The 15650-nt window shown below is 43.6% G+C and overlaps 1 protein-coding gene across 3 annotated transcripts in view; it reads right to left on the bottom strand.

The window, feature by feature from the left end:
• Positions 1–15650, bottom strand: part of LOC115058474 (diacylglycerol kinase delta) — a 44041-nt gene that overhangs the window by 13503 nt on the left and 14888 nt on the right. Inside the window, exons 1-9 of one of the 3 annotated variants that reach the window (XM_029525807.1) lie at positions 7708–8122; positions 3302–3412; positions 3125–3205; positions 2783–2887; positions 1974–2106; positions 1649–1755; positions 1403–1528; positions 543–645; positions 115–274 (exon numbers count right to left, since the gene is read on the bottom strand). In XM_029525807.1, coding sequence (XP_029381667.1) covers positions 115–274; positions 543–645; positions 1403–1528; positions 1649–1755; positions 1974–2106; positions 2783–2887; positions 3125–3205; positions 3302–3412; positions 7708–7845 — 1064 coding nt within the window. In that variant the 5' untranslated portion in view covers positions 7846–8122. Of the gene's footprint in view, positions 1–114; positions 275–542; positions 646–1402; positions 1529–1648; positions 1756–1973; positions 2107–2782; positions 2888–3124; positions 3222–3301; positions 3413–7707; positions 8123–15650 lie in introns of those variants that run through there. The other 2 variants (XM_029525806.1, XM_029525805.1) reach the window with 2 other exon arrangements.

Raw genomic sequence — 15650 nt, 5'->3', positions numbered from 1 at the left:
ACGGGAGGGGACGGGAGGGAGGGAAGGGGTGAGGAGAGAAAGAAGCAGATGTCAAGAAAAAGACAAAAAAGGCAGCAGTACTAAAGCATGTCCTGAAAAAAAAAGGTGAAGTACCCGAGCTCCGGTCCTCCGTTCATCAGGTCGAACACTTGAGCTGGGTTGAGGAGCTGCTTGAACTTGCGGAGGAACTTCACCCCCTGGTTGTCTCCACTTTTGGAGTTGACCAAGACGAGGAGTGGGCTGGAGCACGATGCTGAGGTGGCTTTCCAAAAGCCTGAGAAATAAATAAAAAAAAAAGGAAGGTTTGGCTTGTTTCTTTAAGGGAAAACATTTTTAGCTCCTGAAAAGCTGCAGCTGATTTCAAGCTAATCTTAGTAGGAGCAGGATAGAAGCTAATTCTGCTAAAAAAAAAAAAAAAGAAGCTTTGAGTGAGCATTTTAAAATGAAAATATCCTTTTAAATGTCTCTTTGTGCAACAGCAGAGACGTAGAGGTGCAGTTAAAGGTGCCGGTGTGCTGTGTAGGTGTAATAGGTTGTCTCACCATCTGAGTCAATGCTGTTAAGTGCAGTAGGAGGAATGATTGACACTCGACATTGACCCAGGGGGCACACCTTTCCCATTTGTTCTTTACAGCTGCTGTGGACCTGCAGGTGGGCGCACAAACACAAACACACACACACACATATACGACTCAGTGGCTTCTTAAGTAAAGCTACATTTTGGTAGGAGCAGAAAAATCACTATATCCCTCTGAAACCCAGAAAACGTCACTTCAATAACCTTCACAAATACCACTCTGATTCATTTGTGTGGACGTCTGTGTGTGCGCTGAGGTTTGGACTTTGGATTATGTTTTCATGGGCGGTTAGCACTCAACAAAACAAAACAACACATTTGTCTTTGTGACAGATTGTTTTCTGAGACACTTTGAACTCAGCAAATGAGAATTTCTCCAAAACTCATATGAACATCATGAGGCAGATAGTGTCGATAAAAAAAATAGTTAAGGTTTCATTTTAAAAATGCCATAACTCATTGTTCAGGCCATTGTAAAGAGTAATCAGGTCAACCCCTCATAAATAAATACATTTGTCTATTTAAACATCCAGCAGAGCAACTTTAGTGTTAGCTTGTCAGTTAGTGTGTTTTCTGGGTCAACCTGAAATTTGCTGATGGCGGTTTAGATAGCGAAGCCGTAAAGGCCAAACTTAACATTTTTAACTGCTGAGCAGGATCTGCTGGAGGCAGTCAGACCATCAGGTCAAACTCTGCGAGCGGAGAATTCATCAGCTCCATTTAATTTCCTCTTCCTCCGTAAATAGAACTGGAGCTAGCAGCGACGTCCCAAACAGATACCAACACTGATGCAACCAGACGGAGGCTAAAATGAATCCCACTTACTATGGCTTTGCACCAGAGGCAGCGCCAGTCCTGCAACCGGCGCACGCTGCCGCAGTTTTTGTCACAAACCACGCATCTGGCGCTGACCGGCAGGTTTCCCTCCAGCCACTGGTGGGGCATCGACACCTGTGGGGGGCAAAAACAGCACTCAGAGCTCACCAGGAGCTAATCACAAATATTAACACGCCACGCTCTGCGTGCTTTTTTTATCATACTGTGACTTTTAAACTGAACGCCGTCACTCACCCCCTCCTCATCCTCGATGATGTCATTTCCTATGGAAGCCAGCGTGGTCCATTTGCAGTTATTGGTGGAGCGAACTGCACAGCGCTTATGAGCCTTGAATTTACAAACTGCAGAGGACACATGAATGTTGGACAAGCTGTTATACTAAAAGAATAACTGATGCCTAAAAACCTGAGGGCCTCTTAAAATATTCAAAACTACAAGTTTACAACGTTTCTTTTATAAATTTAGGTTTCTAATTTCTTCAAGTATAAACTACCATAAACACAAAATGTCAACAAGTACAACAAACAACCAAATTTAAAGTGTGTTGCTCATTTTTCACCTTCACAGGACAGGCCGTGGGAGGTGACGCCGGGCAGAGCCTCCCTGCAGACGTTGCAGAAGGTCGGTCTGGCGTGCGAGCAGGCGTACCAGTTGTGCATCCCAGAGAAATGCTCCATGTTGAACTGGCTGGCCTGGGGGGAGGGAAACATGCAGAAGTTAAACTGGCTCGAACAGGTGGAAAAGCGAAAGGGACGCCTGGGGAGTGAGATACATTACAAGACGGGCCGGTGACTTTATATATTTCATGCTGTACTAAACAGCCACAGGAAGCGAGTAAACATCGCCACAAGGGTAAGATAGCAACATCAGCAGCACATATTAAACTCTGCGGCCTCAGGAGGGAAACATACAAGAAGTTTAGACGACATGATCGATCAGCCGACGGGATGGAAAAGCCGAGAAAGATGGCAAGAGCTGTCAAAGCAAACTCCCTGAAGAACATAACCATCTTTCTCTCTTTTCAGACAGATAACAGATTTAGAAGATGGATTCAGCTGAGTCAGATAAGACAATGACATAAATTAAAACGCTAAATGTTGAAGACTAAAACATGAGAGAACATAAACTAGAGCTTGGAAAGCAGCATCCAGTCTTCAGCTCCCTTTATAGTCCATTAAGGCAGACTGGGTTTTATGAGCGGCATCAATCTGCTTGAAAACAGCTGAAGAAAGAAGTAGATAGGGGAAGAAATGAAGACATAAAGAGGTGGATTGTTCCTGTCTATAATGACGTTGGCCATCAGGATAAAAAAAAAAAAAAAAAGGTGTGGAGGGATGAACGGGGACTGACGGGGAGGCGGAGACTGACCTCATAGGTTTCCCATTTTTGGACGGATTTGAGAGCGCCGATCCAGTCCTCCATTTCCTTCCTGCTCTCAGCACACAGCATCAGTTTGCGAAATGGAGTGATCACCTGAGGAGAAGGGGAAGAAAGAGGGATTGGCAAAAACATCTGGCCAAAGAAAGCAGCTGATCTACAGCCAAAATCTGCAACTTCATTGATGATGCTGAAACATGACGAGACTTGTAGCCGCTGCAGCACTTTGAGCTGAAGGTTCAGAGAGGCTAAAAATCTGAGTCTGAAGCAGCCGAAGCTTCGGACTTTGAGGTTAAAACAGCTGAAACATAAAAACCAAGCTTGTTGTTTTACCGTGAAGCTGTTGTTGATGTTCTTGGTGCTGTTTTCGGCCACGCTGGCATCCGAAAGGTCCACTTCATCAAAAATCAGAGACTAACGAAGGCGGGAAAAAAAGAGACATGTTGTTCATCCTGTCTGTAGCAGCTTTTCAAAGAGAATCATTCTTACTGTATGTCATTTAGGAGCTACCTTGCAGTCTTTGGCGTAGTAGAGTGTCCGCCCTCTGAGCTTGAAGTACCTCCTCTTCCATCTCTGAAAGGAGCTGGTCTGCTTCAACAGGATTCCCTCCTTCACACTTTTCTATTGTGAAGTCAAAAGAAAGAAGACAGAAAAGGGGTGGGGGGGTGGGGGGGGGGACAAACGTTAGCAAAACCAGATCCTCCACATAACTAAAGTTACAGCTCTTCATCCTGGGGGTTCACACACACACACAGAAAGATCAGTTTGGATTGTGAAGGGCTTGTTTTCGTACATTTGGAAAAACACTCCACGGCGATCTTATGAAAACCCCTGTTAGTAATTTATGATCAGATTTTAGGGGAAGTTGACTGATGTAAATATTTTCCATGCCCTTCTGCACATACTGCACTTGTCTGGTGGAAAAAGGGAATAAGGCCACACCGAGGTAATGCCTTGAGATCATGGAACAATAGTGATGAGGTGAGGCAGCAGGTAGGCACAGAAATGACTCCCACAGCCAGGAAGCACGATTTCATTCGATGTCTCGTGCTTTGCTTTTCTGAAACTCTCCCGACGGTTCCACCACCATGGCGGCTGTTATTTGCATTCGTCCTCATCCGTGACTCTGCTTACCATGCACTTGTTCTTTCAGCCTCTCTGATTATGAGTGCATGCCTCAAGAGCACAAAATGCACCATGGGTAATCAACTTGAGATAGGAGCGTGGTCGTCATGGAGATCCGGGAGAATACCCATGGCCAGGTGAAAGCCGCACACACAGATACTGTCTTAAGACTCTGATCACATTACTGAGGGCTGAGTTTATCACCACGGGCAGAGACGGCAGTCATTATTAGATCAGACTTGATGACAGGCGGGTGATGATCCCATGAGATAACTATTTGCCACCATGTGAGTGTGTGCGCGCAGGTATTTGTTGCATAGTTTTATGGCAGAAACAAACTGTATCAGAGTTTTTCACACATGTGGAGCGATAAAGACAGGAATAGATTTACTGTAAGCATATCCTCAGATTTGTGTTGACAAAGCCAGTATATTTCTGTTACAACTGGAAGTTTCTCCCAAACGATTACACACGCACAACACAGATGATTAATCCTGCAGCTCTTCTGTATAAGCCTCAAAGAAAAATGCCTTTTCTGCGACCACATGAATCAGCCGACCGAATTGTGACAGTCGCAAAATCCTTCACGTCATAACCCAGCTTGCACAACCTGCCGTTTAAAATGTAAAACGGGCAAAGGTAAACTGTCTGTCATTGTGCAAACATGTATCAAGCATGTTGAAATACCGAGGAAGGCTTTGAGCAGCAGGTTTTTAATGTTGACTGTCTCTTTGTCATTTCAACTGTTCCCTCTTGGAAATAAAAGTTTTGTGCTTTGTCCTGGGCATGAATTGTGTCAACAGTATAAAAGCTCTCTACCATGAAGAGCCCAAGAAAGAAACAGCATAAACGACATTGTTTTTGTTCTGTTTTTATCTCCACGTCAGCAGCAGGTTGCTGGATTCCACTGTAATAAAATGAAATCAGCGGGCGACAACTTCAGAATAACTGTCTGCCGCTTTCTGTGACACAAGTACACTTGACACACTCGACACACTTTTCTGCTGCGAATTCCTAAACCTTCCAGGCCAGACGGGGCGAAACAGGAGCAGCTGGCTCAGCAGTAACTTGGCATGGTCTCCAGATCAGAGCACAAATGGAAAATGTGCCCCAAGGGGGGAAAATTGCCATGCAGGTTCGCCACCTGCATGCCAACGACCAACAGCCTACAAGCTTATCGCCGCTCAACGGATGGTGTGAGAATGTGAAAGTGAGAAAGCGAAAGTGCGTTTCTAAAAAACAAAAAACAAAAGAAGGAATGTAAATGTCATGAACCTGATCATTGAATGAATGATCGCTGAAACACACGATTGACTGAATATCATCTTTATATCAAAACTTTGCTCCGTTAGGTTTATCAAACTTTTAATGGTTATTGTATAAATGAGGATTGAACCATTATTTATCTGTCTTTATCAAATATTTACAGTTTTTGTCCAGATATTTTGGATCTATAGCAGGAAACATAAAATCTTTAGGTTTCGATCCAATACTCGTTTTACAACTTCCTCCTTAAACCTTTATTCCGGTTTATCTGCCTCTCTACTGGTTTCATGATTACTGTTAAATACAATTCTGTCTTTGTCTCGCTCCTTCTCACTGATCTTTTTCTTTCTGTTTAATCCTCGGCCTCTCTATCTTGGCGGTAATGGCTTGGGATGTCTGAACACGGGGAGTAATACAAGTCCATCTCCACCAAGCTGGTGATAAATCAAATTCATTGCTCCATCACAATCTCATTTCTCAGCTACATGTTTGTGCGTCTGTGTACATGCGTGTTCGTGAGACGGCCTAATAGCGGCGCAATGACATGCATCTAGATTCATGTGCATGTTTCTCTCTTTGAAGAGAATGTGCTTTTTATATCCAGAGGCACAGCAAATCTTCTTTTGTCGCACTGCTGGAGAGAAAGCGAGGAGGAAGAAGAGGATATAGAAAAGAAAAGAATTTATGGTGGGAACAAAAAAAAAAAAAAGAAGATATATTGCCTGATGGCACGGCTCATTAGTGAGAGGAGATGGGAACAGGAAACAGAGCTGTGACAGCGACGAGGCCACAACAACAAGCAGCAACTCAGGAGGTTCGACATAAAAAGAGAATCAACAAAAGAACTGGCAATGCCACGAGGCGGAGGAAGGAGGAAGAAATAAAAAATAATAAAAAGCTGAAACAAGAAAGAGTAAAGGTCTCTTTTGACTGAATTACCTGAGATAACGCAGAGGTGTAACACTTCTGTTGGACCAATCCGGGGATAAGATACGGTTGCCACGGAAACAACGAGGTAAACTGTCAGTCAAGAAGCTAATCAAGACTGTTTGCAGTTAAAGACATAGCAACCGCTGATACAGCCCAAGGACATACAGGAAGTTTGGCCCAGCTCAGGTTTCTCTGATCAAAGTGTGAGGCCGAACGACAAGATGCCGGCTGTTTTGCCAGAAGGTTGTTGGTTCAAATCCTCCGACCTGAAGCTAATGTCTGACTGCTTAACCTTTAACTTGTGACTTACTGCGAAGCAGCTGAAAGCCAAATGCAAAACTGATGAGACTAAATATTTAAGTATTTCAATATGATAATACGTTTAAGGATCTCTGCAGCACATTACAGATGTGTGTGTGTGTGTGTGTTAGGAAACTAAAGGATGCTGAATTCAAAACAGCACGCTTGTTTATCTGCACCTCATTAAAACTAACTCATCTAAAGCACATCCGTTTGTGGACTGCCTCCTTTACGTGCAGCGGTCTCATTATCATGCACATGTAAGAGCGTGCGTGACCTTCTCGTCACATCTCCTCCACGCCGTTTCTGTATGCTGCATTGTGTTCTTAGCCAGGTGGACTGCTTGAGGAATTAATTAAAATGTCCGGCTTCCTCCTGAATGACTAGCTGTGCTGTGCGGAGGCATATCAGAAAAACAAACAACACGTGTGCGTGTGTGTCTGTGTATAAACATGATATATACTGATGTGAAGGTCAGATTCTACACCAGCTTGCACTCTTACTGCAGCCACACCTACGATGGCGTCCTCTCCTCTCCTCTCCTCTCCTCTCCAGCTGAGAGATGTTGTCAGACAGATCAGTGTATTCATTAGAGCGGGACTAATTACATCACAACAATCATCCCCAGTAGACCTGATGCGCACACACAAACACATGCTTAAAAAGCTGTTAAGTGGATATTCACACAAAGCCACATTAACACACATGCTTACTCATCTGCAAAAACAGTCCGAAGTACAGCTGAACACAAACTGGATTAATTCAACTCTTTCCTTTCTGGTTTTTTTTTTTTTTGGGCAACACAATCACGCAAACACAGACGCACAAATGCCAGACGACCTCCATCCTACAAATGAACGCTCGCGGTCGTGCTCGGCCGGCTGACCTTCGGTGGTCACGGCGTAAACGCTCGATCAACAAGTGTCTGGGTTTCAATGCCTTTTCCCAGACGGACGAGTGACTCGTCAAGTTCAAGCTGGTGAAAAAAGCAGGGCAAGTGTGACACGTGAGAAGACTTCAATCAGAAGAAATGCAATTTAAAATTCTAATTTCAAATTTTTAAATGCAAGACTAGAAGGACAAACATCTGTATGAGTGGAAAACAGCTGCACCAAATGTTGGGAGTTACAGTGAACTTCGCTCACAGTACGCACATTATGAATGAAAGCCACGTGGGAGCCATTTCTTTTTTCAGGGATTAAATAAAAAGTTTTTGAGTTTTCAGCTTCATCCATTTGGATAAATGTAAGACCAGAGCGTAAATACCACAACACTGTCGGGGGTCACACACTGACCTCCTCCAGCTTGTTGCTGTACGTGGAGTTCAGCTGGTCATCCTGGCTCAGCTGGCTGTCGTCCCCCTCTCCTCCTTCCTCATAGCCGAGCAGCAGGGGCGCAAAGCAGCACCCGCTGGACCGACACAACCCCAGCATCTGGTGGCTCGCGCTGATGAGCTCGCTTCCAGCACCTGATGAGCAACAGCCTCGCTAAAGATTGCTAAATCGATCTGAACGGCCCCGAGCACGAGCTGCTGTCGGATGGCTTCAGGAGGTGAAGACAAAGCTGACTGAGACAAACTTTTTGTTCTCGTCTACATCGTCCCACCTTTTCTTCTTCTACTGCCCTAAAACATTTTCTCTACGTGAACTTTCTCTCAGTTCTCTCTCTGTTACTCGCCCCACCTCGGCTGAAACTCTCCTTCCACGCCAGCAGTTCCTCAAAACAATACAACACTACTTCCTCCCTCTCAAACTTCCCGAGCAAGGTAGCCACACCTCCTCAGGTGTGCTGCAGGACACACCTCTTTCTCAAACACACACCCTCTCGCTCTCTCTCTTTGTGTGTCACAGACAAACACAACATGCAACATGCAAATGAGCTCTTCCCCTTCCCTGCATGACAAAGAGGAGTGGCTTGTGTGTGTCTGTGTTGTCATGAAAGAACAAGCCTATTTCCTTCAGGCTATAAATAGAACTTGAGGAACTTGTCTGACTGCTGACGGCGACATGCATGCTCATGCTCACACACACACACACACACACACACACACACACACACACACAGGCTTCCCCTGCCTCATTGATTTAAGGCCTAAAATACAAACAGTGCAGAAAACATCCACCAATCACTGATTGGTGCACGTTCAGTGGGGCCATGTCAGAATGACTGAAAGGAAAACGTTGCTGTGATTGCACAAACTCATGTCCTGCCAGGCTGCATGCACTGTGTGTGTGTGTGTGTGTGTGTGTCTGTGCACTCTGCTGCCTACGCTCTGTCATCAGACTGCTTTCAGTGTCAGATCAGTGTCTCATCTGCCAAGGCAAATTACAGCAAATGTGTGTGTGCGTGTGTGCGTTTCTTCCAGTTGGCATATCATTCTGTCTTTAATGAGCAGAAACATGCTGTTCCCTGCAGACTCCCTCACTGACACCACCTCTCTCTCTCTCTCTCTCTCTCTATCCTTCAATCTCGCCCCCTCAGCTTCCTTCTGTCTTTTTGTTTTTTCTTTTCTCTGCCGCTCTTCCTTTCCAAAAGTTTTTTTTTTTTTTTTTTCTTCCCCGAGCACCCCGGTCCAAATCATTTGCGGTTAAATAATTTCAGAATCGGGTCAAAAAGCTTCATTAGCAACTTTAATGAGTCATCGAGCAAAGCTATTGATGTGAACTGACTTTGAAATCAGGCATGGTGTCTCTGTCTGGGCTGTTTACGCTGCAGTGTCTCCCCTGATGGGGGATTCATAGGCCACGCTACTTCATTAGTCAAGTCTCAGTTAATATGTTTCAACATTAGAAACGTATTAACTTCTAGTTGCCATATTGATCTTGAAACAAAATTAGGTGACACCGGGACACTTAAAAAGAAAAAAGAATGGAAAAAGGTAATTTTTGAAATGTCTGCTGGGGAAAAAAGAAAATCTTTAAATCGGGAAGAAGACGAGGATGAGGGACGGATAAAAGCATCCTCTGCATTTTCATTTGGCTTGCAGACTTTGCTCTTGGAGAGCTAAACTCGTCTTCTACAGTGTGTTTCCAGTCCAAACTCTGTTTTAGAAATCCTGCACAGAAGTAGAAAGAAGTAACCCCGAGGTGGATCCTATCTGACAGACTCATATTCAGATCGAATACTTCTCTAAAACGACGCAGCCCCTCCCTTAAACTCAAGTATCAGTCTTTGTGTGTGCGGACTCCAGGCTACTCGGAGAGCCGTGGGAAAATAACAGAAAACACAATGAGCCTTTTGAAAGAATACAATTCGACCTCATCAGGTTAATAAAATATGAACAGGGTTAGTTTTCTGTCGACTCCGAGGTGAAGCAGGCGTAGGCTAAAACAACTCTTCACCATCCAATCAGCCTGAAAAATCAGATTATTCTCGCATTTTATCGTCAGCAGTCTGTGCTCATTACACCAAAATCCCACAGCAACTCAGACAGAACCAGACGGTAAAAGTTCTGGCTTTCAAAATGGAGACAGCGGCACTTGATGTGAAGCTTCTAGTTCTTTCTTAATGATGAGCAATCAGTTATTTATGAGATATTAAACATCAGAGAAACTACTGATTCCTCCTAATAAGAGGAACCGAGGAGGTTCAGATTTTTCTAAATGTTGCAGAACAATTAAAATGACTGCTTTAAAGTTGATGTGTAAAATAAAAAAGGACAAATAGTAAATGTAAAGACTACAAAGCTGGTGTTTTTCCCCAAACAATGGAGCAGCAGCTGGTTATTCATGAGTAACTGGAAACAGCACAGACACTTTCAGGTGTGTCTGTGCCACAGCTAATTAAAGCAGACGCACGCTGGCTGTTGCAGACACTGAACCCCCTGACCTTTCAAATGCAGCCATGTTTTTGTAATCACAAGGCCACGCCGTCCCTGGACGGACGCCGCCGGAATACCAAATGAAGCTCCCTCAATGTCAATGTTACGCTGCTGTTGTTACGGTTTTTCCCCAGCAGATGGCAGGCTGAGAAAGCGATGGGACAGGAAGCGGGGCAAAGTGACGGGGCAAGACAGGAGGGCAGATAGGAAAGATTAGGGACGCCCGGGGACAGGAAGTGAAGAGGAGAAGAAGAAAGTGGTGCAGCCATTTGTGTCTGTCTGACTGACTGAGCTTGGTTTTAACCAATCAATAACCTACATGATTTGTGTGCGTTGGTTTTCAAGAGAAACGCACCCCATTCAACAGATACATCCACCCCCACGACCAAACACATCAGGAGGTCACTGTTCTAGAAAAAAAAAATCCTCTCAACTCTCAAACAGGTGCGACATCCAGAGACAGACGTCTGGAAATTTTACCGCAAAGACACGCTCAGATGAGTCATCCTGATGCCTTAAGCCCCGCCCACCTGGAGCCGCATCACTCGGAAACGGGAACTGACCCGACGCTCCGGTGTTGTGTGTAATTAACACGCAATTATTTTCTCTTTCTTGCTTCCTGACATTCAAACTTGGTAATGCAATGGCACGCGGGGTTGCCGTGGCAACAGCCCGACTTTCGAGTCAACCTTCGGTTTGTGGATGTAAGGAGACACACTCATGAGAAACACGCACACGAGCAACACAAAGTTCAGTCTGTGCGTGTGTGTGTGTGTGTGTCACGCCCTTTGTGCCCGAAAACTTGTGTTATGCAAGAAACAGCAAGTAACACACACTGAGAGGCACGATTTGAAAAAGGAACTGCTTGGCATCATCTGTCGTGCATAAACACAAGGTCTGACCAAACACACACACACACACACACACACACACACACACACACACACACACACACACACTTAGAACAAGGCGTGGGCGGACTTTGCACCATGGCGACCACATCCTGTCTCATGTACCTCTGTGAGTTTATTAATAGACACACACAAACCAGTGATATGTGCAAAAAAAAAAAAAAAAAAAAAAAAAAAAGAGAGACAGATTCTGATGGCAGTCCAGATGGGTAGAGACACACACACACAGACACACACAGACACACACACACACCTTCAGGTTTGGCCGTTCTGTGTCTGTATGTTGGTGTGTTTTTGGTGTATCATCCAGTTTTTGGCTGCAGACTGTGACGTTTGTGCGCTGAAGGACACATAATCTGCTGCTGCCGGTGGAGGTGGGGGAGCATACGGACCAAATCTGGCTCTGATGCTGCATAATCCTGACACACACGAGCTGATCAGCACACGTGCACACACACACACACATATTAAAGTCTCTCAGCCAGGAAGAGATAGACGCTTTTCTTTATGTGCAGACGTGGTTAGCTGTTATTAATCAGCAGTCAAGGTTTTATTTGAGATAGAGGACAGAGGGTGGAGCAGCTGAGGAGGATGAGAGGAGAGATGAGCTGAAAGAAAAGGAAAGGAAGAGGCAGAAAAAGGAGAGAGTAAAGACAGGAGGAGTGTGTGTGTGTGTGTGTGTGTGTTGTGGCTAGTGATTATCCCTGATGATCACACAGTGCTGTTTAATCTTGTCTACCCACACTAGAACACATCAGATGTGGTGTGTGTGTGTGTGTGTGTGTGTGTGTGTGTGTGTGTGTCTCTCTGAGGACCTAATGTGCAATTCAGATTCAATTTTTATTTCAGGTTTTAGAAAACAAATTTCAATTTTTTTAAGATATTAAAAAAATGTGTGTGCACGTGTGTGTGTGTGCATGAGGAATATGAGTTGTGTGTCTTTATGTCCCTCAACGTTGGAATTTGCAATGCAGCTTGGGATGCGCGTGCACACACACACACACACACACACCTTCAGCAAGCAGACAGAAAAGGAGGCAAAAACGAAAACACTCATCGGTTTGAGTCGTTGTCATGGGAGATGAGTGATTTCCACGGCAACCTGTGGGGGCTTTTCCTGCCCTCTCCTCATTCCCCCACAGCCTCGTTCAGAGCATAATTGCTGCTGTAAACTGGATCCTGCCGCTCTCCTACAAACAGCGCTGACAGTTATGGATATTAAAAATCCTGCTACGACCAGACCTCGACCAAAATCCGTCCTGCTCATATGGATGTTTATGTGATATTAATATAAATGAATATGCTCATTTCGTGGTATTTTAACGGCGTTAACTGACAAAATTGGAGATAAGAAGCTGTGGTCTTTCTTTCTGAAGACAAATGAAAAAACATGACCTATTTTTAAACCTCTCTTCTTCAAGATCTTTCCCACCATCACTTTTCGAAGCTGCGGGGTCTATAGATGTTTTCCTGACCTCGACATTTAAACACATAGAGAGAGCAAAAGTATCTTGACCTTCAAGGGCAAAAAAAAAAAATATATATATATATACTATTTCCAGAAAATTTGGAAATAGTGGCTTCACGTATTGTAGCAAATGTGCTGTCTTCCCTCCACTGAATTGTGTTTTGCCTTCATCAGACAACACCGATTTCCTGTGATAAGACGACGAGACCTTTTTACTCTAAACTATCAAGATTGCACACAAAGGATTGCTTCAGTGACCGCAGCGAGAATCAAATGCCTGGCTAAGCTTTTGTGACGGTTCAATGTTTCGAATCGCAGCAGAAACGCGGCGTTTACACACAACTGAGTAATATACAGTCAGACTGCACGGACACTTCGAGCCGCCGGAGGGAGAATCTTAATGAGGTTTTCGCCACATGTGAATGAGTCAGCTCAGTTTGGCATGATGATGATATTAAATGTCCCCCAAAGTATTAGGGGACGTGTCCGTGGCCTGTTGATTATAAATCAAGTCTGGCTTCTGTAATCAGAAATGTTCCCAGTCTTTATTCTGGGCTTTGAAACAAGGTGCTGTGACTTTGTGATGTCACAACGACACAGTCACCGTTCTCAGCCATGGCCCGAGCCCAGCCCGCCTGGACCCTGAGGAAACTTCATTTTTTCTTATTGTCTGTATTTTTCCTCAGATCTCTCAGAAAGGATGCCACAGAGAGACGTAAAAATACACTGAGGTGGTTTTTATTATGAAAAAAAGCACAAATCTTCAGAGAAAACACGGAAAAGGTTTGAAACAAAAGAAGCATGATCTGGCCACTGTTGTTGGATCCGCAGTATTTTGTTTATTTTATTTTCGTACAACTACAACTTGGCTGTCTAATTTTTGTTTTTGTCACTAACTTTTTTTGTTTTGTTTTGGACACCGATTCTGTTTGATTGAGTTTCTAACTCTCTACTGATGGAAACTGTTAATCCACTATCCTGAATTTTGAATAAAAATGCTTTAGTTGAAAGTGAATTGATGGTAACTCAGCTCTGAAATTGAAGTAGCTGGTCTTCCATTAGCATAGCATTTAATCATAAAGGTCAAGATAAAGTGGATTAGTAGAATTTAGTAGACAATAGCGCACAGATAATTTATTCACACAGCACACGTGCACAGAAAAAAAAAAAAGATAATTATTGTATTGTAAAAAGTATTACAAGGCCAATTAAATGTGATATTTATATATGAAAAACACATTTTTCTATGTTGTAGTCTTTCATTTATTATCATGAAAGATGTACGTTTAAGCAGAACACTTAAATTCTGAGTCATGATAGTTTCAAGTGCACAACACCTTCAGAGACCTGCAACAATTTTCCATGAATCATAACTTATGAAAAGTGATGTAATCACCTCCATATTTCCGCTGTGCGCCCAAACCTGGTTAGAACGGGGCGGCTCAGTTCGGCGCCGTTTTGACTTACTGGATCAACAGACCGAAGCTTTTAGCAGCTGAAGTTCAATATTATTTCTCAATATTCGTCTCACTCAGGTTTCATGAGAGCGAAAGTTTCAGCAGGCCGAAATCAAATCTTCCATGCGTGTGTGTGAATAATAACCCTTTGTGATGCTCAAAAAGAGATTGTTAAAAATCATTTGGTTTACGGATTTGTAAAACGGCACAAACACATTATGAATATTTTTAGGGGAGCGGTTAAATGTAGAGCAGATACGACAGTTTATACTAACAAGCTTTGGTTCGAGAGGTTTTAAGAAATAAAACTGACTGGTTGTGCATGAGGAGGGAAAATTTGAGAGTTTATTGTAGCTAACAGCATTGCACTTTATCATTTTTCTAAATAAGCTGGGTGCACAGTGAGGCTGTTTGGACGGGAGATTCTGGACGTGGAGCGCTTGTTTTAGCACAACAGTGCAGCAGTCACTTTGTGTGAGCACGTCAGTATAAAGTGGAGTTGAAGTTAATAAATATAAATTTTCCTTCCTCCATCACGCTCTTTCCGCTTTCCCTCCCTTCGCCTCCTTCTTCCCGTTTCGGCCGCCCTTCCTCTCTCTGCACATTAACTCTCATTCTTTGCCTCGGATCAATATCACTCTTCCATCTCATCCCTCCTCGATCCAGGCCATCTGTTTACTGCCCGGATCGATACCGTTTCCTCCCCCGTCCTTTCTTTTTTCTTTTAAACTCATTTCTTCTTTCTTCTTTATACCCCATCCCTCCTCTGTCCGTCTCTTTTTAACCCTCTTTAATCCACCACTTAGATTTGGATTCCATCGTCATTCCTATCAATATTCTTTAATATCTCTTTCTTCGGGGAATGATCCATCCTAGATCCACAGTAACTGCTTCAACTGGAACTCGTACATCGTCTGATATTGTGTCCGACTTAAAGGTTGACAGACTATTTGTCCTATAAAAGGGGAGATGAACTGAATTGGGGTGACCCTGGCTTCCGCCTGGCTCTTCTTTCTCCGTTAGGTTTTGTAATGTGATGGATGGAGCGGACCTCTGCATGTCTAGACTATAATAATCTGCTTTTTCACTGCGGTGACTCGCCCGCTGAAATCCATCCTCTCCGGTCTGCTGGTCTGAACAGCTTGACCCCGAGTTTTAAAGACGCTATCAGCGAGCTGAGCTTCATGCTTCAGGCCTGATACCGATCAAAGGTTTGACTTTTTGCAAACTTCAGCCTTCTAGCGGGTCTATTGTCAACTGAGAGTCATGAGTTATTTCTTTACATGGCTTAAAATATGCATGAAATCTTGTTCTGTTGTTTCAAAACAGAAACAACATTCCCAACGTTCATTCTTTGGCATCTAAATATAAATAATGATTTTAAATGTATTTGAAGAAAAGCAGAAACACGCTTAATGCAAATAATTCTTTTAAAGGTGCAGTACCTTTAAAACGATGACAACACCTACTTGAATATTGTGTTACTTTACCCGCATTACTTGTTACACATGCATGTATCATTAAATAAGTCCAAATCTTTTACACGGCTTGTTTACTGTATTTAACATATACAGAAAAGCTG

This window comes from Echeneis naucrates, chromosome 18, assembly GCF_900963305.1.
Source record: "Echeneis naucrates chromosome 18, fEcheNa1.1, whole genome shotgun sequence".
In the NCBI taxonomy this organism is placed as follows: Eukaryota; Metazoa; Chordata; class Actinopteri; order Carangiformes; family Echeneidae; genus Echeneis; species Echeneis naucrates.
The sequence above is the reverse complement of the archived record's forward strand: the minus strand, read 5'-3'. Positions and strand labels throughout refer to the sequence as shown.